This window comes from Parus major, chromosome 11 (assembly GCF_001522545.3).
Source record: "Parus major isolate Abel chromosome 11, Parus_major1.1, whole genome shotgun sequence".
Classification (NCBI taxonomy): Eukaryota; Metazoa; Chordata; class Aves; order Passeriformes; family Paridae; genus Parus; species Parus major.
This window is the reverse complement of record NC_031780.1, coordinates 15,719,081-15,739,570: the sequence shown is the minus strand read 5'-3', so window position 1 is coordinate 15,739,570 and position 20,490 is coordinate 15,719,081. Positions and strand designations below refer to the sequence as shown.

The window sequence follows — 20,490 nt, the reverse complement described above, 5'->3', positions numbered from 1 at the left end:
TTGTCTTGCTTAAATAGTTGATAAGTCTTGTCTGAGAGACTTGCTTTTAGAGTAAGCTCATATACTAAGTTTGGTCTGTAGATTGCTATGACTTGTGCAAGTTTGAAGCCACTATGAGATGAAGAAGGAAAATAAAGATGAAATACAGTGAAAATGAAATGTGACATCAACCCCTTCCCTCTCCCTGATCACTGATAGATTGTGTGCTTCTTCAAATTCTGTGATTTGCTTTCTGTTAAGCTTTTTGCTTGTAGTGGTAAGAAGATTCGATCAATAGGAAGAATCTTAATTTATAATGTGGGGGAGTGTTAGACTCATACTTCTGTATCATGATGTTTACTTCCAGGAAGCTCTTAATTAGCTTAGGCTGTTACATGTTGCATTATATAGTATTTATAACACCGGTAGTGGTTAAAATAATTTATTGTGCTAGTTAGAGCTTATCTGCCAAATTCTTTTCCAGCATTCTTACCCTTGCACTTGTGCCTGAATAAATGAAAATATTTGGCTTAAGTAAGCCTCTGTGTATTTCAACTCCATGAGAGTTTATCCTCCCCCTTCCCCCCCACAAAGAAGAGGAGTGGAGTACCAAAGTGCTGGAACCTCTGAGAACCTGTGGAGGAGGTAACCTTAAATACAGCTCACTGGTATTCGAAGAAATCATCCATGTTTGAAGCTGTTATGGAAACTTGTATTTGCTTTGTTAATGTTCTCCCTCTAAATGTTCCTTGTAACTGTTGGTGGTTCACTGAATAGCACTTGCACTTTGGTCTAGAGCCCATCAGAGAATGTAAAGCAGCTTCTGCAGTGGCAAGCCAAAAAATGAAACTTCTTTGCAGCCACTCTGGTGGATTTTTAAACCTCTGTTGTGAAAAGAGAATGCAGCTTGTTCCTGATACTTGGCTAATGACAAGCAAGATGTTTTTGAATATGTTGAAGTAACTGGATGGAAGTGGGAAGCTTGGCTGCTGAAGGAACCACACGTATTGAAATGTGCTTCCTCTGGAGGAAAGCAACAAGTGATGGGGAGACTCATGCCCTCAAGTCTGGGGCAAGTCAGAATGTGCCCAAGTCAAACAATAGTACAAATGCACTGTTAAAGTGTAAAGAGTGAGCCTTGTGAGTGAGCTCAGCTCTGGAGTTTGAGGTGGGGCTCATGAGAAGCTGCTTGAGGATCTGGTACAGCCACAGGTGCTGCAGGGTCTGGGGGAGGCCTGGCCAAGGAGCTGGAGCAGTGGTAGCAGGGCCAGAGCTGCCAAGCTTGGAAAAGGCTTGGAGCGTGTTGGGTAGAGGAAAAACCCAAGCCATGAGGTCCTGTGCCAGCTCTTAACCTTCAGTGGAAGAAATGTGTGCCTGGAAGGGAGATGCTGAGAGAAATTAGTATCTTCCTGGAATGCTCATGACCCCTCCTTTCCAGACTGTTCCATTGGTGTCAGGCTCATGTTCAGGTGTGATAAAACTTAGTCTTTCACTGGTTGCTAGTAAGCCTTGAGCTGACTCATGTGAATTCATCACTCTATAATCTAATAATTCAAAGGTGCTACTCTTGCATGCTTCTGTTTGACAGAAATCAGTACAAGCTGAACCTGAATCTAAAAGGGGTAGGAGTAGATTTATTTATTTATGCCCTTGTGGTGAGCAAGGTGTCCTGGAATGTGTCAGGTGTTTTTCACAAGATGCTCAATGTTCATCCTTTAGGATTTTCAAATGCTCAGAAAAAGAAATGATCTTCTGTTTTTATTTTGAGGTGAATGTTGATCACCTCAAAATAGGGCTCAAGTTCAGATTGTAACTTTTGCCCAAAAGCAGAGTAACTGAGGAGTAATAGTACTTGTAAAACAGGAACTGGAGTGGTAACTTGAGTTTTTGGACTGAGTCTATTTAAATTCCACTGTTAGATTCCTGTTTGCTTATAAAGAGGTCTAAGATATGCCTGTCTTTGGCTCTTCCTTCTAAGAAGGTGGTGCTCTTGTGGTGTGTGGGGGATGCGCTTCTGTTAAAAAAAAAGCCTTAACTTAAAAGGAAGTAATTGTTCCCCAGTTCTAATTTTTTTTTTTTGTGGAGCTGTGCAGTTTGCTAGAATGATGTTTCTGATAAAGTTTTTATGTTTATTTATCTGCTGCTCTGAGATAAAAATCTTTGAGTAATGAGTTGCTCCTTGTTTACTCATTATTTTGAGCACTTCAGCGAATATTAAGTTACTGGGTTACTAAGCCGTAGTTGTTCCTGTTGTAGCTGTTGTAAGGTAAGGTGAAGTTGGTGTTGCCGCATGAAACTTGACAATATTGGTAAAATAAAACTGAGTGAATTTATGCTTCTTGCTGTGCTAATGGGTCTGGTGTTGAAGGTTTTGGAGAAACATGGTGTTCTGCTCCCTTGAAGCTGGATGTGTCTGGAGAGGATACTGAGGTACTTGATGTTAGTATCCCAGTGTAACATCTGAACTTCTTATCCTGGAGACAATTGACTGAACTTGGCTAATAATTTTTACTAACTTTAGTAACTGTTATTAATTTGTTCTGCTGAATTATTATTAAAATACCACGGTGAAAGGACAGAATATTATGCTGCTCAGCATTGACTATATGTAGAGTTTGTATACACCATCCCTCATGCTGTAATGAAAGACATTTTCTCTGCAGAATGTTTTGTTAAGTTTTTAGTAAGGATGTAGCAGGATGTTCAGAAGATGATGAGCTTAAGGTTTGAGTAAATAGTTGCACAAAAGTTGAATGTGGACAGGTGGTAACTGCTAAGTAACAATGCAAATACAATGACATCATCCACTTTTATGGCTGTTCATCTAAATTTCAAAGCACTTCTTAAAAGGAACTGAAACCTGCAAGCTCTGGTAAAGGTTCCTCGCTTGTCCATCTCTGAAGGAAAACACCATCAATGGGAAACTGAACTGTCAGAATTTATTCCTATTCGCTGTTTTCAGTACCAAAGGTAATTAGGTTTCATTTCCAGTGTTTTAGAGAAAAGTGTCAGGCTTAGATTCCATGTTTTTCACTTGAGCTGTCCTTTGTACCATAGTTAGATTGTTAGAATTATCACTCTGCTTTTGATCTAGAAAGGATTAGTCTGTTGTAAGATTATGATTATAGGTTTTTTTAAACTGCAACATAATGCTTATTAGATTGTCTGATCCAGCTAGCTTCTGTTCTCCCAGCAATTTGAGCTATTTCTGTGTTTATAGGCATGAAGCCATACACTGAAGTGATTCCATTTGAACCTTTTACATAACATTAGTGCTTGAGTATTGCTTTACTGCTCAGCATGATAGAATTCACTAAACTTCATAGTGAATATAGCTGATGATAGTTTTTAATGAGCATTCTGTTAAGCATTAATCAGTTCTGGTAATGTATCTAAGGTTTTGTGCATTTTCTGTTTTCACTGTAAAGCTAACGCTGTGCAAGGTGCAACTAGAAGAGTAAGTCTGTCATCCCCAAGTGAAATTAGGTTGAAGCTGAATGTTGTGTTCTGCCAGCAAACTCTTAATGGAGAATTCTAATGTGTTCCTAGAATTACAGCAATGCATTAGCCAGTATTTTCAGATGCATTTAACTTTTGGGGTGGAAAGAAATTGACTTAATCTCAAAAATGCCTGAGCTTTGGGGAAGCTTTAATGTACTCTCTTGAATCTGTAGGCTAAATTCCTTTGGTTTGGTTTGTTTTTTTCTTTTTTTTTTTTTATTTCTTATATTGTTTCTACAGCCACACTTCTGTCTCTCTGGGGAGTGCTGTGGAAAGGTGATGAAGGGCCAAGTGAATCAAGTAACTAAACTGTTTTTGTTCTACCTGTTGTTTTTCATACCCACATTTTAAACAGATATGATAGCTAACCCCTAATGAGAGACCGAACAGCTGCAGGGGTAAGGGAGAGAGAAAAGGGAAGGAAATTGAGAGTTGTGATTCTCAATACAGTACTAATGTGGCCAGTGGGGGTTGTTTCCTGCTGTGTAGGAGCATGCATGTGGAGCATGCATCTGCTCTGCTCCAGGAGGGTGACAAACACCTGTGTGAACTGTAAATTTTACCTTCCTTCTTGGGGTGGAACACATCAATGGCACATTAGGTGCATTACAGTAACTGAAATGTCAGAATTCAATATTTGTATGCAGTTTATTTTCACTCCTTTCTGGAGCTCTGAATGTGATTCAACCCTCTCAGTAGTTTTGTAGTACAAGAATCTGTGGCTGCAACTAAGTGTTTAGAACTAGTTATTTGTGGTATGTAACTCATGTACAGGGACTTGAAGATTATAATTTTGAGCTCTTCCTATGATGGTTCATCAGTAATGATTCTTAAAGTACTCTCCAGTTGTGCTTTTTTTTTTCAGGTGCAGTGTTTTAGGAGGTCAGACAGACAGCAAGCTTCATGAGGTCAGGCTTTCTGTGGGAGCTTCTACTCCTCACATCAATTTCTTACAGTGTTTTTGCCTGGGAATTAAGTGTGACTTTAAATTTCTTTCTGGACAAAGCTTATGACTTGGGTTTTGTTTTTCTTTTTGATGGTGAGGTGGAGGATTTTAGATGAGGAGGATTAATGGTATGTGTTCTCTTCCTCTCCTGTTATGGGAAGAAATCTTTGGGCTTAAAGATTTGTTAGGCTGAAAGAACAGCAATGAATCTGTTTGAGACATTTGTACACTGCAGTCTCATGCTTGGTTGCCTCCTTGTGTCAGTATGCTTTTCCCTCTGACACAGTATGTGGTGTATTAACAGCTCCTCCATTGCTGTCTTGGGGAGGATCACAGCAGTCCCATCTTCTGCTGCTTGGACAGATACATGAATTCACCAAACTAAAGGCAGATGAATCTGCCTCAGTGGGATGACTGCATTAATGAAAGCTTGATTTGGAAAGTGTCTCAAAAGACCATGTAATCCACCCTCCCAGCTTTGCTATGTCCACTATCACCTCTAAGAGAGGTTTGTCTGACATGTTCTTGGAGATTTACAACATAAGAGACTCGATAGCTTTGCCAAGCAATCTAAGTCATGTGCTTATCTTCCCTTTTGGAAGGTTTCTGATCTGTAACCTGAGCCTGTTTTCTTCAGTTAAGACCTACTTCTTAGATGTGGGAAAAATATCCTTCACTGAAAGCTTGATCCACCTGTGGGGAAAAAAATCCTTACCTACTTCAGTTTTAATTATAAACATCACTGCCTTCCATGGATTGGATTCTGCTTACAGGGCTCCTTTGCCTTTCTTATCTCAGGCTTTGCTCCAGTCAGTTTATCTCCTGTGATGAGGATGGGAACGTCCAAAACCATCCAAAAAAAAAAGCATGTGGGACTCTCAAGTGTTCCTGTGGCAAACTGTTTTGCAGGTTGCACATGTGTGGATGTTCGGCCCTGTGTGCTTGACTTGTACTAAATTGTATTTAGTTATATGTATTAATTTGTCACTGAGTCATGTTTGGACTGCAGGCTGCAGTCATTAAGACTTACCTGGAATTGTGGCCTGGCCAGATGTTCAGCAGGCAGGGTTTTTTGTAGCTAACTAGTCTGGCCTGTGAAGGTGTGTCTCAGCAATGAGATATCTGTGCTCCTGCACTGGACCTGCCACAGGGCTTGTGCTGCCTTTTCTCCTGCCATCAGCACTGGCTGAGGAAGAAGCCCACAGCTTGGACTTGGATTGCAGCTACCTGCCAAGAAATCTCTATAGTAATCATGTGTTGGAATTACGTGTGGTGATCATCCTGTTTACCCAGACACTGGTAGGACAGATCATGGATCATAGAATTGGTTGGTCTGGGTTGGAAGGGACCTTAAAGTGCATCTTGTTCAACTGCTGGCTGTGGGCAAGGACACCTTCTAGCTGAGCAGAGCTGTCCAGCTTGGCCTTGGACACTTCCAGGGATGGGGCAGCCAGAGCTTCTGTGCCGGGGCCTCAGCATTCTCACAGGGAAGAATTTCTTCTGTACATTTAATACAAATCTGCTGCCTTTTAGTAGTGGGAAGCTCTTTCCCTTGTCACTTCAGGCCCTTGTCCCAGGTCTCTCTCCAGCCTGTTTAGGTACTGGAGGGTGCAATAAGGTCACTTGGAACCTTTTCCAGGCTGAACCCCCCCAGCTGTTCCAGAGCCTGTCTCCAGAGCAGAGGGGTTTCAGCCCTTGGAGCATCTTTGTCCCCCTCCTCTGGACTTGCTGCAGCAGCTCCACGTCCTTGTGCTGGGACCCCAGGCCTGGAGGCAGCTCTGCAGGAGGGGGTCTCACCTGGGCTGGGAAGAGGGACAGATTCCCTTCCCCTGACCTGCTGCCAATGCAGGGGGATGAGCCCAGGAGACATGGTTGGTTTTGGGGGCTTCAAATGCAGATTGCTGGAGCTTGTTTGGCCTATTAAGCTGGACTTTTTCTAGAGACTTTTTCTAAAGACTTTTCGAAGTCTTCATTGGTCATCTTGGTTGGTATTTTGAAAGTGTCAATGAGCAAACATTTTCTTCTCCATGGTGTTAGCAAACTGCATAGCTGTGCTGATACGGGAGCCCTGGATAAGTAGTCTTTCCTAGAAGCTTTTGTTGTTATAGGCTTTGAAGGTGGATGGACCTTTTTGTCTGGAATTGTGTGGGAAAACTGCTTGAGGCACTTACCTGCCGCTGCCAGACTTCAGTGGTTCAGGCTGGGGTTGTCCAAGCTGTAAGTAACTGGTGATACCTTTATAGTGGAAATGACTTGTAGATTTAAGTGTTTGTTTGTGTTTTGCTCTCCAAGGGAACTCCACTTGTGCCTGACCAGGAGGGAGCAGAGCCCAGCTCAGTTATGGGGCTGTAGATCAATAGCATGGCTGAAACTCAAAGGCTATCTGGAATCAATGGGAACTGGGTGTATGTGTTTTCCACTCCCTTGAACTGCCATACAGTGAGCTCACACTGGGTAAATGACATGCTAGGAATAATTCTGCATTGAGGAAACAGGGGGATGCTGGTTGTGTAAGGGTGGTGTGCTCAAATTAAAGTCTCTAGCTGTGCTCACCCTTTTGTACTATATGCAGCTGAAATTGCATGAAGAAATCGTGAAACTTCTGTGGATTCCTAAGGGAACCTGCATGAGGGGAAAGATAGAGCAAGCTTGTTATTTAAGCATTTGTATGCCTATTAATCTCAATTATTTAAAAAAAAAAAATCATGAAGTTATTCCAGGGGGGACCTGTTAGGGTTTTTCCTGCCCTTGTGTATGATGTGTTACAGAGAATTGGAAGTGAGGAAGAGGTAAAGGTCTGATTCCTTAGGGATCATCTTCTCCAGGGCACTGTGACACCTAGTGACAGCATTTCCAATGTTTACAGGTTGGATTTTCAGTCTCTGGTTGCTCTTTTGCTCTCGGTTTAGCCAAGTATTACCCACCAGCCTATCTTCAAATCACTGAGAGTCTTTTCATGAGAGTAGAGATAACCACAAATTATGATAAATTTCATGGTGGCTTTTTAATTATGGCATGGATATCCATATCTCCTTGGCGTACCTCTCTAACTTTCCCTGGAAAGTTGAGGATTGCCTTACATGAGGGTTTCTGTTACACTGTCTGGGTGTCTTATTGGTGTCTGTGAGTAATCCTTATACAGGTGAGTTTTATGGCTTACATGAGCATAGTTCAAAAGCATCAATGTCCTGTGGTGCAGTAGAATCTGCTGTGAAAAAGCTGTTTATTTGTCTCTTGCTTTAGATCTCACCTGGAGAAGTTAGTTTGTATATCAAAGAGGCCATAATTTCGATCTTCTCTGATACTCAGGGTTGAGTTCCAACACCTGGAAGGCTTAAGGTGACATTGAGGATAATTGTGTGATTGGAAATGTATTATCAGGAAAAATATTCTGTCTGAATAACTTCTAAGCAACTGCAGTTAGTAGTTAAGCAATGCCATTGGCTGTTTACATCAAAACCTGAAACTGCTTTTTCCTTTTGGATAAGGAGAACCAAACTGCCACTTTGTATTCCCAAATATTGTGCTTTAACAGATACCATGTATGACCATTCTCCATATGTATTTTAGAACATCTCCTTGGAATAGCTGAAGTCCATATGGCTATGTATGATGAAGATATCTTGAAAAATCCCTTTTATTTGGCCATTCAGAAGCGACGTCCTGATCTATGCAGCAAAGTTGCAGAACTCCATGGTATTGTAAGTATGAAAAAGTATATTTAAAAGCTGCTTAGTAAATAGTGGCTATTTGAATTTAAATCATGTCTGCTATGAAACATGTAAAGATTAGTTAAAGCCTACAAAACTTGGAAATGAAGCAGAACAATTTTTAGTGTAAGTTGCATGTTATTTACTTAATATGAACCCCTTGATATATTGCAAGGCCGTAAAAAGCTAAGGTTGGTGCTGTTTGTAAACTCTACAGAAAATTTATTTTCTTTTCTATGAACTGAAGTTACACGTTCTCTCACAAGTTTATAACTAAATGGGATTGACCTCTTGAAATGCCTGGTGGACAAGTAGTTACTCATTTGACAGCATTTTACACAGAAAAATAAAGCTATTAAACTGACCTGGAATAAAAACTCCAGTCCTTAATATTTACTAATCTGAGTATTTTGCAATTAATTTTCATTCACAATTAAGTGTGTAGAGACTCCAGTAAACATGGAGGTTATTGTTACCTGATGATTGTCTCTTTCTAATTAGAATTTGTCCCAAATTTCCAATCTCTTGATCTAAACCCAGGATGTTTATCTTATCTTTTTTGATGGATTTTCATTTAAGTTTGAAAATATACTTCACTTTTTTATTAGATGCTTAATTTTAAGTCATTTCTTGTCATTTTAACTTATTTGTGAATGGTGCTAAGTAAACAAATATTTAATTTACTTCTCTTAGTATTGTTTGCTTCAGTTGCATCTGTCAGCCTTTTTCAGATAAGTTACTAAGTGAAATTTCTGGTTAATTATCAGACTGTGTGTCTAGTGATACCCCTTTCTTTTTAAGTAAAAGTACCTATAGTTCCTATACGTATACTGTAAATATTTATAAGCCTGATTTAATTGCTTGCCTTTTAAAGACAAAAGGTATCAATATATAGCTGGCAGTACACAGCATTTCTCTCTTAAGCATGATTTAACATTTTTTAGGTGCTAGTTCCATGCAAAGGAAGCCTTTCAAGCAACAGTCTTTCTACCTGCCAGTTTGAATCTTATGTTCTGAAGCCGCTGGAAGAAAATTTTCAAACCTTAAATGGAAAGGTATTTCTGTTTGATATCTGCATGTAGCTTGGGGACACTCCAGTAAGTGATTCACTGCTGCTTCTGACTGGTTGTGTCAACTAATGGTTACAGAGGAGGCAAGCAAGGCTGACACTGCCCAGCACCCCAGGTTTTTCATTTGTAATTTTGCAGTACAGACTGAGAACTTGGACATACAGCTTGCAGTAGAGATAGTTTGCAGGCTGCCATCTGGATCTTCCTATTCCAAATGTCCTCACTGGAGCTGCTGGGAAAAGATAGCTAAGTGTGAGAAATACAAAGGTGTGTGGTGTTTTTCTGAGGCTGGGCTTAAGTCCTGATGTAAAGGTGTTGGGGTTTTTTTATTCTTTTCTACTAAAAGTGCTCTAAAATCTGCAGACAAGACCTTGGTGATTGTTTGAAACCTCTAGCAGTAGACTTGTAAAAGAAGTGGCTGTAAGCAAGGTTCAGCCAGCCATTGCACAATGAAAGGAGCCTTTGTTTCAGTGTCAACACAACATGAAAATGTGAAATTTCTCCAGTTTGGAGCTTTTTCACCTTGCAAGTTTCTCTTCTCCCCCTTGGAAATGTAACTATACAAGGCAGAAGCCAAAGAGTAACTTTTCTTCTGGCAGAGTTTCACACTTGATCTGCAATTTTTTTTGCTTCAGGAGATCTTCATACAAGGAAACCTCATCATTCTAGGAGCTGGTTTTAATTACGCTCTCTCGGTACCGGTTCTCTTTGAGGAAACCTTTTACAATGAAAAAGAAGAGAGCTTTAGTATACTGTGCATAGCTCATCCATTGGAAAAAACAGAAAGCTCAGGTATGTGTTGGTGTCAATTTGGTGGCTGCCTTTGCACAGTGAGCAAATTACTGTTTGACTAATAATTGTGTTCATTCTGGAAAGTGTTGGCTTGGTTAAAAGCCCCTGGCATTTATGAGCTTGCTGGGCCAGATGTTGGTGTGCTACTGCAGAGAAATACCACATTGTTCCCAGCAAAAACTAGTGCTAAGACTGGGGCTTCAATTCTGTTGAATTAAGAATCATCTGTGGAATACTTAATCCAGCATGATTTTTCTTAGCCATGCTCATTTTAGTGCTGACTGCTTAAAAAATGGATTTAATCCTATATGTGACCATATGTGTCTTGAGATGCAAGGTGGATACACAAAAAACAGGAGAGGTGTAAATTCTTCCATGATCACTTTGTAGGGGGATAGAGGCTGTGCAGCAGAGTTAGATAGCAGCCTCCTGGTGATGGCCCAATTTATGATGTTGAATGTCTCAGTTTTTGTCCTGCACTGAAAGTGCTCCTTAGGGCTGTAAGACAATTTTCAAGACTACTGTCAATATTGTGAATGTTAACAGCATGATCTTGTGAACTTGTATAACAATCTGTGTTTACTTATTAAGAAAAACAGAAGTTCCTTAACAAGCTTAGAAACTTCAGCTTATTCTGAAATAAAAACATCAGTCTTCCTAAATAAATAAGAATATTTGGAACAAGTGAATGCAAAGGGAAGTAGTACTAGGGTAGTGTAAAAGTACTACTGTGACGAAAGTATGGAAGGCTTTCTGGAAAAAAAAACCAAAACAACCCAGCTGCCATTAATATAGCCTTAAATTCTATAAGTGTTAATGTATACCTCAAATTATTCATGTGGTATTCTTTATAGCCATTACTTCATACAGTTATATCACAGTCTTTCAGAAGTGATGGAGTTTCTAATTTCAAAAGTAATTTGAAAAGAATGATTTAAGCCTCTTATTAGCTTGTCTGCCTTTGACTGCAGATGAAAGATTTGCCTAGAAAAACTTTTTGGAAAAACAGCATTAATTTTAAGTGAGGGAATCAGTTGTCTTATTCAGATGAAAAGTAGATTTGCTTTAATGTTGCTTCATGGAACTTTGCTCTCCTGTTCAGAGAATGCATGTCTAAATAAAGAATAGCTTATGTAAAAGCCCAAGATGGGATTTTGCAGCTCACCTAAAGCACTCTGACTTCCTGCATGGGCACTCTGTCAACACTGTAAAGTGCTTTTCTTCTACTTTTGAGCTTGACTTACACAACTCATAAGCTGAGTGTGTGTGGTAATAAATTATCCCAGTGTAAAAACCAAGTGAAACCTATTTTAGCTATTCCAAATAAATATTTGACATAAAAAGCAGGGGAGCCTTCTCAAATGTGATACATTAAATTCTTTTCATTAAAGGCAGTACCTCTAGTTAGGTAGTTAAGGTGCATTGAGCTGACTTCATGTTTGAGTGCTCACAAGCTGGCTGTATATGTAGGGATAAAGTGTATTTTACAATGCATACATATTAAAGCTATGTTAATTCTTGGCTTTTATTTTAGGTGAATCTACAGCTTCATCAAACTCCTATTCTCTTAAAAACATTGAAGATGCTAGAGAGTTCCTGGGAAGGCACTGTGAGAGATTTGATAAATACATAGGATCTTTCTATAGAACATTTAAAGAGCACGAAAGGAAAAGCCTCCGTCACTACATAGTCAGTATCTTCCTTCCTGATGTCTAATTTGCTAAATATAATTCACTTCACTGCTGCTGTTATCTTTGCCTTATTGAGCTTTTCTGTGTCAGAGTAGCCTAGAGTTGTGAAAGGGGAGGAGGGAAAAGTAGTAATTCCCATTTAAGAATTCACATTAATAATTTCACTATCTGAACATTTAGTAAATGCAGTTATTATTGCTAGAATTCTTACCATACTGTGTGCTTTTGAGACAGGGAAGACTTACTTTACTTATTTAGGCTTTGTTCCTTTGAGTCCCATTAACCTGAATCTGATGGCTTTTATCTTTTCTCTCTCCTAGGATTCTGTCAATGCACTTTACACCAAATGTCTGCAGCATCTTTTGAGAGATTCGCACTTGGTAAAGACTTACTCATCTAAATATGTAGTACAGTGTTACTTAAGCAATAAATTATCTGACTTTCTCATGCTGTTTATGGCTTTGCTTTTCTAGAAGATGCTTGCAAAGCAAGAAGAGCAGATGAATATGATCAAACAAGCAGTTGAAGTAAGCATCTGAAATGAAGGAAAATAATAAGCAAGCTGTTTTTAATTCTCCCTTTCATGCCTAAAATACTGGGTTTTTTTCTACAGATGTATATCCATCATGCTATTTATGATCTAGTCTTCAAATATGTGGGGACCATTGAGGCAAGTGAGGTAAGTTTCTTTGATTGCTATGTACTAGAGATATCCATTTAAGGCAATTAAAAAAACCTGTTTCCTTTCTATTGATTAGGATGCTGATTTTAATAAAATCACGAGGAGCCTTCAAGACCTGCAGCAAAAAGACATTGGGGTGAAACCTGAGTTCAGGTGAGAGAGATGACTCTGGATTCTTTGAAGAGTCACTGAGATCCTATCTTAAATAAGATTGTGCCAGCCAAAAACTGTCTTCCTTCAGACACTAGGAAGTGCCCTTCAGACACAAGCAGAAGGTTTTTTTTATACTTTGAGATGTAAAATCAAAGCTGTGCAAGTGCCATATGAGGACAATCTTTGTATTGATGGTTGTCTCCTTTTATGTTTTTAAGCCATCTACAGGATACAGAAATGCAGGTGCAATTGGAGTAAAAATGGGAATGTTTTGGAACCATTTTTCAGTTCAGCTCTGAATAAGTTAAAACTTGGGCTTTGGATATCCTGCAGAGGAGCTAATGCTAATCATTCCTTTCTAATTATTTTGTAGTTTTAATATACCACGTGCAAAGCGAGAACTGGGTCAGTTGAACAAATGCACTTCCCCTCAACAGAAGCTACTTTGTCTACGTAAAGTTGTGCAAGTTATTATGCAGTCTCCAAGCCAAAGAGGTCAGTAATTAGTCAATTCATAATTTTAAACTTGACCAGCACACACAAAGCACTTCAGTACAGAAGCAGCTGTTTGGGATAGCACTTGGGGATCAAACACAATTGAGATGGAGTCATTAAGGTCTCTGAACGGAGCAAAAGGGAAGGGAGGTGAGGTAGATGTGTCAGCACTGGTTCCTGTGGGCTGAGTTGGGTTAACTTGTGTATGTTTCAGCTTGGACATTGTAGGAAGCTCACATCTGCCAGGACACTGAGGGTGACCCATTTTAAACACTGGAGATGGCTGCTAGATCATTCTTGTGTATTTGTCCATGCTCCCCTTGACATCTTGAAACTGATGTTCTTGAGATGCATCCTTTGCAAAATGCACTTTTGGGTGGGGCCAAACAAATGTGCTGCTGTGGATTACAGGAATGGTTCTGTGATACAAAAGCACAATCCTCTTAACCTGGCATTTAGTTTATCTAGCTTGAAAACAGAAGATACCTCTACAAAGCAAATAGAGTAGCACAGTGAACTTATACTTTCCCTACTTCAGCTCTTCTTTTCTCTAGGAAGACTGCTGGGCTATGGAAAAATGTATCAACCTTCAGCATAGTCTTTGCCCTCAAGAATTTCAGAAGTCTTGAGCTAATGCTCTGGCTCTTGCTGTGTAGGAAGGGAGGGATGCTAGTCAAATACTGCAGTGTGTACTGCACAAACTGTATCTGTGTTGGCTCCTGGCAGACTATTACAGTGAGATATTGAGAATATTTGGAGGCCTGCCCTGGGCTCTCCATGTGTTCTCTACTTGTAGAGCTGACCCTTAGTTTTAAGAGGCAGAACTTTAGAGTTATTGCTCTTGATTTGAACCATGACATGACTAATACCAAATGTGATTTCTTTTTTTAGTTAACATGGAAACCATGTGTGCAGATGATCTTCTCTCTGTTTTGCTGTACTTGCTTGTAAAAACAGAAATCCCAAACTGGTATGTAACTGTTATGGCTATATAGAATTCTTTCCTACCATCTTGCGTAGTCCTGCTGTAGGGGCAAATGTTTCTGAACATACAATAATAACTTACTGGAAGTGTAAGAGGTCCTTACATGTAACTAAACTAAGGAGCTATCAGGAATGTGCCTTTGTTTTGATTCTCAGCCTAGAAAAAAGTTGTAGTAGGAGGCCACCTCTTGACCAAATCTGTGTGTCAATACAGCCTTCACAGATTGGTTCTCTCCCCTCTGTTGGGAGCTGTGACACCTTTATGCATATCAAGATTTGATGCATTTCTTAGAGAAACTAGATGTGAATGTTTAATTACTTCCTGATAGCCTGTGCCATTGGGTCTCCTCATTTTCAATAAAAGTCTATCTAAACCTTCCAGCTGTACCTGAACTGATTCTCAGTGCTGTTATCTCTGAGATCAGCATTTGGCCTTTAACTTGTAGCTGTCACTGTGGTGCTTGTGGTGCTTGAAACATTGCTTCCCTCACTTTAAAGATGTTAATCTCCCACTGTTGTCCTTATCTCATCCTTCATATTCCTTCTATCCAGTTCATAAGTTTTCATTGAATATTTAAGAGATAAGTAGAGTTCTGCTCCCTCTACAAGCTCAGACCAGCTATACTGCTGGCCTAACAAGCTTTTTAGAAGCTTTTTCCCAGCTCACACTGTTTGTCTGCCTGGATTGCCTAAGATGAGCTGCAATATGCCATGCTAGCATCTTAGTTTTAGTGGTTCATAGCTTTAACTTTATTTTTTTTTCAGGATGGCCAACTTGAGTTACATAAAGAACTTCAGGCTTTGCAGCTCAGTGAAGGATGAGTTGGGATACTGCCTCACCTCGATTGAGGCTGCAATAGAGTACATACGACAAGGCAACCTCTCTGACAGATCAACAGTAAGCTTCTCTTAAAATCTGTCAAATGCCTGTTTGATAGCTTGTAGTTCTGTGGGTGTAAATCCAGCCACAGAATACAGATAACTAACATAATAATTTCCTTTTTTTTTGTTTAAAAAAATGAATAGAGGTGACTACCTGAAGCAAATGCTAAATTTACCTAAATTATTATAATGAAGTCCTAACTAAGTTCCAATATTTGATCATTGTATACTTCTTGAGGAAGTACATAAATGTCAAGTCTGCCACTTCATATGGTTAGAGGAAAAATGACAGCACTGTTTTCTACAGATGAATCTCCAGTATGTTTATCTACTGTTTGTACTCTACCATGATTGTGAAAGAGTACAGTACTTGGGAACAAGCACAGCTTAATTTTTTGTGTAATTTAAAAAAGCCTAGCTGTGCTAGCAGAATGGAGATAGCAGTGTAATTTAGAATTATTCACTAAATCTTCATACTGGAAGAATTCCATGTATTTGCAGTGTGAGTTACAATGCTGCACTGAGTTGATGACTTAGGGGGGTGCAGGGCTGGGAAAAGGTGCTTTCTGAAGGTCAAATTTGGCTCTTGGGATATTTAACCTGGCAGGTGCAGGAAAATTGTGGATGCATGAGATTTCCTACTGTGCAACAAGACCTACTGAGTCAATCTGGTCACATCCCTGCAGGCCAGTCAAGGGTGATGCTGATGTGACTTTAGAAACTTCTCTAATTTAAGAACTTTGTAAATTATTTAGTCAAGGAATCCAGTCTTACCACTCCTGTAAAATTTTCTGCTGTTGTAAAACTAGGTTTTCGTGAGCTGATGTGGAAATCAAAAGGAGTGAACTTGGAACCAGAGTGAATTCAGTGTGTCTCAGCCTGCCCAACTGCAAAGCACTGGAATGTAACTGCAGGGGCTGGAATAATGGTTCACTGTGCAGAGCTTGGGATGGGACAACCTGGGGCACAGTCTTAAGAGACTTAATGTAACATTTTGGCCTCTTGCTGGTTTTGGTTTTGTTCTTTTTGGGGATTTTTCCATGAACTTGTTGTGCAAGTTTGTTTTGTACACTCAAAAAACCCCAAACAAAACACCAACACTCTTTAATGTTGTGTAAAGAGAGTGGCATTTCTTGTCTGTAATTGAATTATATTCAAAAAAATAAAAATGTTAGTTTAAAAGAAACAACTTGCTACATGCTTTTGCTTCCTGCAGTCACTTGGCTGTCATTCACAATCAATACACAAAGAGCAGAGCTGGTGTTCTGAAAGACAACTGAAACCGAAGTAGAATTGTCTTCTACAACAATGCCAGCAAGCTAAGACAGAATAAGTGCTCTTAAATTTCTAGAATAATGACTGTTTCCTATTAAATGCCTGATCCTATCCCTCTTGGTGTAGCTAAGTGCCACTTCCATTCAGGTACTATATTTCTTTGGTAGGCACCTGTCTTGAAAGATAAACTATGTATTTGAGAAGTCTAAATGAGGACTTCAGTGTCTGCACCACCAGAAGAACAAGCTGTGTTTCTGCCCATGCTTCAGCTGGATCAGCTCCAGACCTAGAGAACTTCATCCCTTTAGAGTGAATGTGCAACACAAAGTCCTCCTGCATTGCCTTTCTTTGGAGTCAGCGTGGCTGGAATGCAGCAGAACCTTGAGGATGAAGTGAGGGACAACTTGCCCTTAACACAGCTGGAAAGGAAAAGAGCCAGACCACCCTTTTCTCCAGGGTGGGAGAAGTGTCACGCAATGACAATAGAGACTATGAGGCAGAAATGGAAAAAGAATAGTGAGGAGGTGGAGGAGTATTGCTCTCTCCTCATAAAGTTACCAGTTGAGATTTTTCTTTTAATCTCTGGTACAGGAGATGAACCTTGAAGCAGCAGCAGCTGTCATCTTGCTGCCCTGTGATTTCCTTCTCCAGATTGTGCTGGAAGAGGGTTGGGACTGAAGTGAGCAGGAGCTTTGCTGTGCCCTGGGGCTTCATTACAGCCCCTTATGTGGTTATGCTTAATTTTATAGCTGACTTCAGATGGAGCTGCTGGCAGCTGAGTAATGCTGCTGTCCAATCCCTAATGAAGCTTACTCCAGAAAGAAACTCAGCAGGGAACTAATGTACCCTGTGGGATAATGGGCACGTTCTCACCCTCGGGTCAGTAAGTGAATTGCACTCAGGACCTTCTCTCCAAATCCCTTCACCCAAGGTCATGCAAGTCTTTGTGAGACACATTGGTTGTGGGGAAGAGAGGAGCCTGAAAAGCATGAGAGAGTCAGTTTTATTTTCTAAATTGTCAACATTATTCAATTAGAGTTCCTGTTAATAAGTATTGGATACCAGCTCATTCCTATGCACAGCTAATGTGTAGTAAGATGCTGTAGCTCAGAGAGGGTTTGAGGGAGTCATATAAAAAAATAGGGAGTCAAAGCCAGCCATGAATAGGGAGTAGGCAGAATTTTGTTTATTGTATGGGAAGAAGTTGAGATGGGGAAATAATCCCTACTTCCTCTCCCCACTAAACACTTTATTAGCCTTAGTTTGTGTTCAGGAGTTCTTCTGGCTCCTGCCCACCTGTATTTCTTCCAAGGCATCAGTTGTCATCTGTGAGAATGGCTTAGGCTAGATCATTACACAGGTACACTCTCATAGTATAGATGCTTCCTTTTTCTGCCTGTTGTAGTATTAGATAAAAAAGGTCATGTATGTATTTTCTAGACAATGTACACTTAAAATACCTGAAAGTCCCCCTTAAAGCAATCCTTTCAGAAGAAATACAAATTCTTGGGCTGTAAGTAAAACTGGTACAAGTGAGTTCTGGCTATGAAGGCTGAAACGTGCTCAATCCTTCAATGAACATCTGATTCTCCTATTTATCTATATTCTCCATTCTGTATTTCACTATTGAAGATATGTGGTTTCACCTGGGCTGTTTTTATTCTGATTTATGTAATAAATATATAATACTGCTACCTTAGGGTTGCTGACTCAGGTGACTCTTGTAAAGTAAAAATAATGGTTCCACTTGGGGAACACTTCTCTTGAAAACACACACTGTGGAAGGAACAGTACTACAACTACAGAAGTTCTTGCTTATGGGTTACTTAGATTCTCCACAGTAACAGTACAAAGCTATCTGTGAGCATCCACACTAGAAATTCTGATTAGACATTAGGACCTTATTACCAGCACTTCCATTTTTGATCAAATATTTCTTAGGGAAGTTATTCCTGTTCATAGTGAAGAATCTTTCCAAGGTGACTAGTGTTATATGCCTTGTAATTCTGAGAAGAGGTGCTTGGGTATCCTTAGCTAAAGTACTGAGATTTGAAAAGATTGGTGAACATTTGTCACTTTCATGGATCTAAATACAAACAGCTTCCTGTGAAGTACAGAGAAAAACTTCCATCTCCAGACCTCACAAACATGTTTGTAATGATGTTATTTGCTGAAGTCTTATGGGGTTTTTTTTGGGGCAGCTTTATGACAAGCATATGTGTTGATTTTAAAACACAAACAGACTAATTTCTAGAAAGTCTGATCTTGTTTATTTGCAGTTTGTGAGGCTCAAATTTCATGCTGACTTACTAATGTGAAAGTGAAGTCAGACTGGTTTTACACTTTTACATCTGGTCTTGACAGACTTTAATTGCAAAAGCCATAGCCCAGATCCTAAACCATTGAAGTTTGCCTGATAGATGGGTGTGTGTCTTAAATGCAGTGGTTTTCTGTTTTATGGAGGCTGAAGTCTTTCAGTTTCTGAAGAGCCATTATCCTGCAGCAGCACTGCTGCCAGCCATAAGCAGCTGTGGATCAGAACCACCAACCATGTGCAAACATTTACATCTGTATTCTTAGAAAGTGTTTTTCTTAGGTTGATGTTTTATTTCATGGGAAGGTCAGTGCTGCCACCTCAGAATCTTAACTCCACTTAATAATTTTCACCTGGTTTTGGAGGCATTTATATTCTTTAGTGCATCCTGAAGTGTATCTTGAGCTGTCTCAGAGAATAAGTACTGATACAAGGGTTGCAGCTGTATCTGCTTAGCTCAAACCAAATAGGAAATACTACACAGATGGATCTGCTGCAGAGCAATGCTTTGCCTGGTGCAATCTCTTATTTTTCAGCCAGCAGCAGAGAGTTCAGAATTCAACTCAGAGCTGTATCTGGGTTATCTTTTTCAGTAGCCATCAGCAGACTATCATCATATTTTCTGTGAATTAGTCTTCATTTCTTCTCTTGAGAAAGCTGTGTTGTACCTCTTACGGTTCATGCTGTCTTTGACATGTATTCTTTAGTTTTGCTGTGTCCTTTTTTAGATGCAGAATCATAATTTCAGTAATGTTAATTCACTGTGAATTTCAGTAGAGGAATATTCTGGTGAACACCCACTTATTGTTTCTATGGATGCCCAGTCTTCTATGTCTCAAAATCTTAAAAGTGAAACTGATTTGTATTTCACATCTGTTTGATAACTCATACATAGTAAATAAGAGTTGATATTTTTAAAAGTTAATTCCACTTTTAAAGTTTTGCCCTTTTGCCTGTAAATCACTGTATAGATAATCAATCCATCTATTTTATTTTCAGGAGTCTGAGAGTCTGTGTGACAAGCTGCTTTTAAGACAAAGGATGAACTTGTTGTCCCAGATGTCTGCTGCACCAATAGACTGCTTGTTTAAGGTTAATAACTTTTATGGCAGAATATGTATGTATTTGCATGTTTCATGTTTATATCTCCCCCTTTCTGCAATTTTCTGGAGTGTAATGAAGGGTTAATTACATTAGTACTGGGAAATGTGTTTTAGTAGATGCTAAAATTTTCTTTTGAATCACATTTCTGTGCCAAAGCCTTACTAACAATCTTAGAGATTTCAGCACGTGTTGTATGAAATGTAGAAGCAAATGAGGATGAAATGCTACTGCTGTTGGTATTGTGTGGTCCATTTAATGCACAGATGTGATACTGCTTGTGTCTCACAGCTTTTGGTGCTTGAGATTGGAAGAGTTGTCTGAAATAATTTGAATGTAGTCACCTGACAGCTACTTCATATTATCTGTTAATCTCATACTGCCATTCTGAAAGAATTTTGCCTATAGAAGGACACAAAGCAGAGCTTCTAATTATATATGTTCACAGCTTATGACTGAGGACTTAGTAATTTTATAGACATGTTTTTGCACAGAAGGAGCTCAATTTCATGTTTGAGTCTAAAGAGGACAATAGGAATTGTTTTAATTTTTTTATAGAAAGTGAAGTAAGCCAAGAACAGTTTCTTTTTAATACTGAATTAAGGGGTTTTGTGCTGTGACATTGTTAATTTCTGCTTTCTAATGCTTGAATAGTCTTTCATAATCGGTTCCTTTCATTCTGTGCTCTTGTGTAAATTACTCTTGGCTTTCTTTTCTTAAAAGGAGGCCTTTTGTACTGGTTTCTCATTCTCTCTTCTCTTGTTTTTTTTGTAGCATATTGCTTCAGGTGATCAGGAGGAAGTGGAGCGGCTGCTAAGTCAAGGTGACAGTGATAAGGACACTGTACAGAAAATGTGTCACCCGCTGTGTTACTGTGACAAGTGCGAGAAGCTGGTTTCTGGGTGAGCACTCTTC

The 20,490-nt window shown here is 39.5% G+C and overlaps 1 protein-coding gene across 3 annotated transcripts in view; it reads left to right on the top strand.

Annotated features, from left to right (window-relative positions):
* ANKRD27 (ankyrin repeat domain 27) overlaps nt 1-20,490 on the top strand; it is a 50,716-nt gene that overhangs the window by 10,972 nt on the left and 19,254 nt on the right. For all 3 annotated transcript variants that reach the window (XM_015639826.3, XM_015639825.3, XM_015639824.3), the window contains exons 2-14: nt 7,997-8,127; nt 9,081-9,191; nt 9,842-9,998; nt 11,533-11,687; nt 12,010-12,069; nt 12,163-12,216; nt 12,303-12,368; nt 12,448-12,524; nt 12,898-13,019; nt 13,911-13,989; nt 14,769-14,901; nt 19,474-19,566; nt 20,350-20,477. In XM_015639826.3, coding sequence (XP_015495312.1) covers nt 8,026-8,127; nt 9,081-9,191; nt 9,842-9,998; nt 11,533-11,687; nt 12,010-12,069; nt 12,163-12,216; nt 12,303-12,368; nt 12,448-12,524; nt 12,898-13,019; nt 13,911-13,989; nt 14,769-14,901; nt 19,474-19,566; nt 20,350-20,477 — 1,337 coding nt within the window. In that variant the 5' untranslated portion in view covers nt 7,997-8,025. The remainder of the gene's footprint in view (nt 1-7,996; nt 8,128-9,080; nt 9,192-9,841; nt 9,999-11,532; nt 11,688-12,009; nt 12,070-12,162; nt 12,217-12,302; nt 12,369-12,447; nt 12,525-12,897; nt 13,020-13,910; nt 13,990-14,768; nt 14,902-19,473; nt 19,567-20,349; nt 20,478-20,490) is intronic.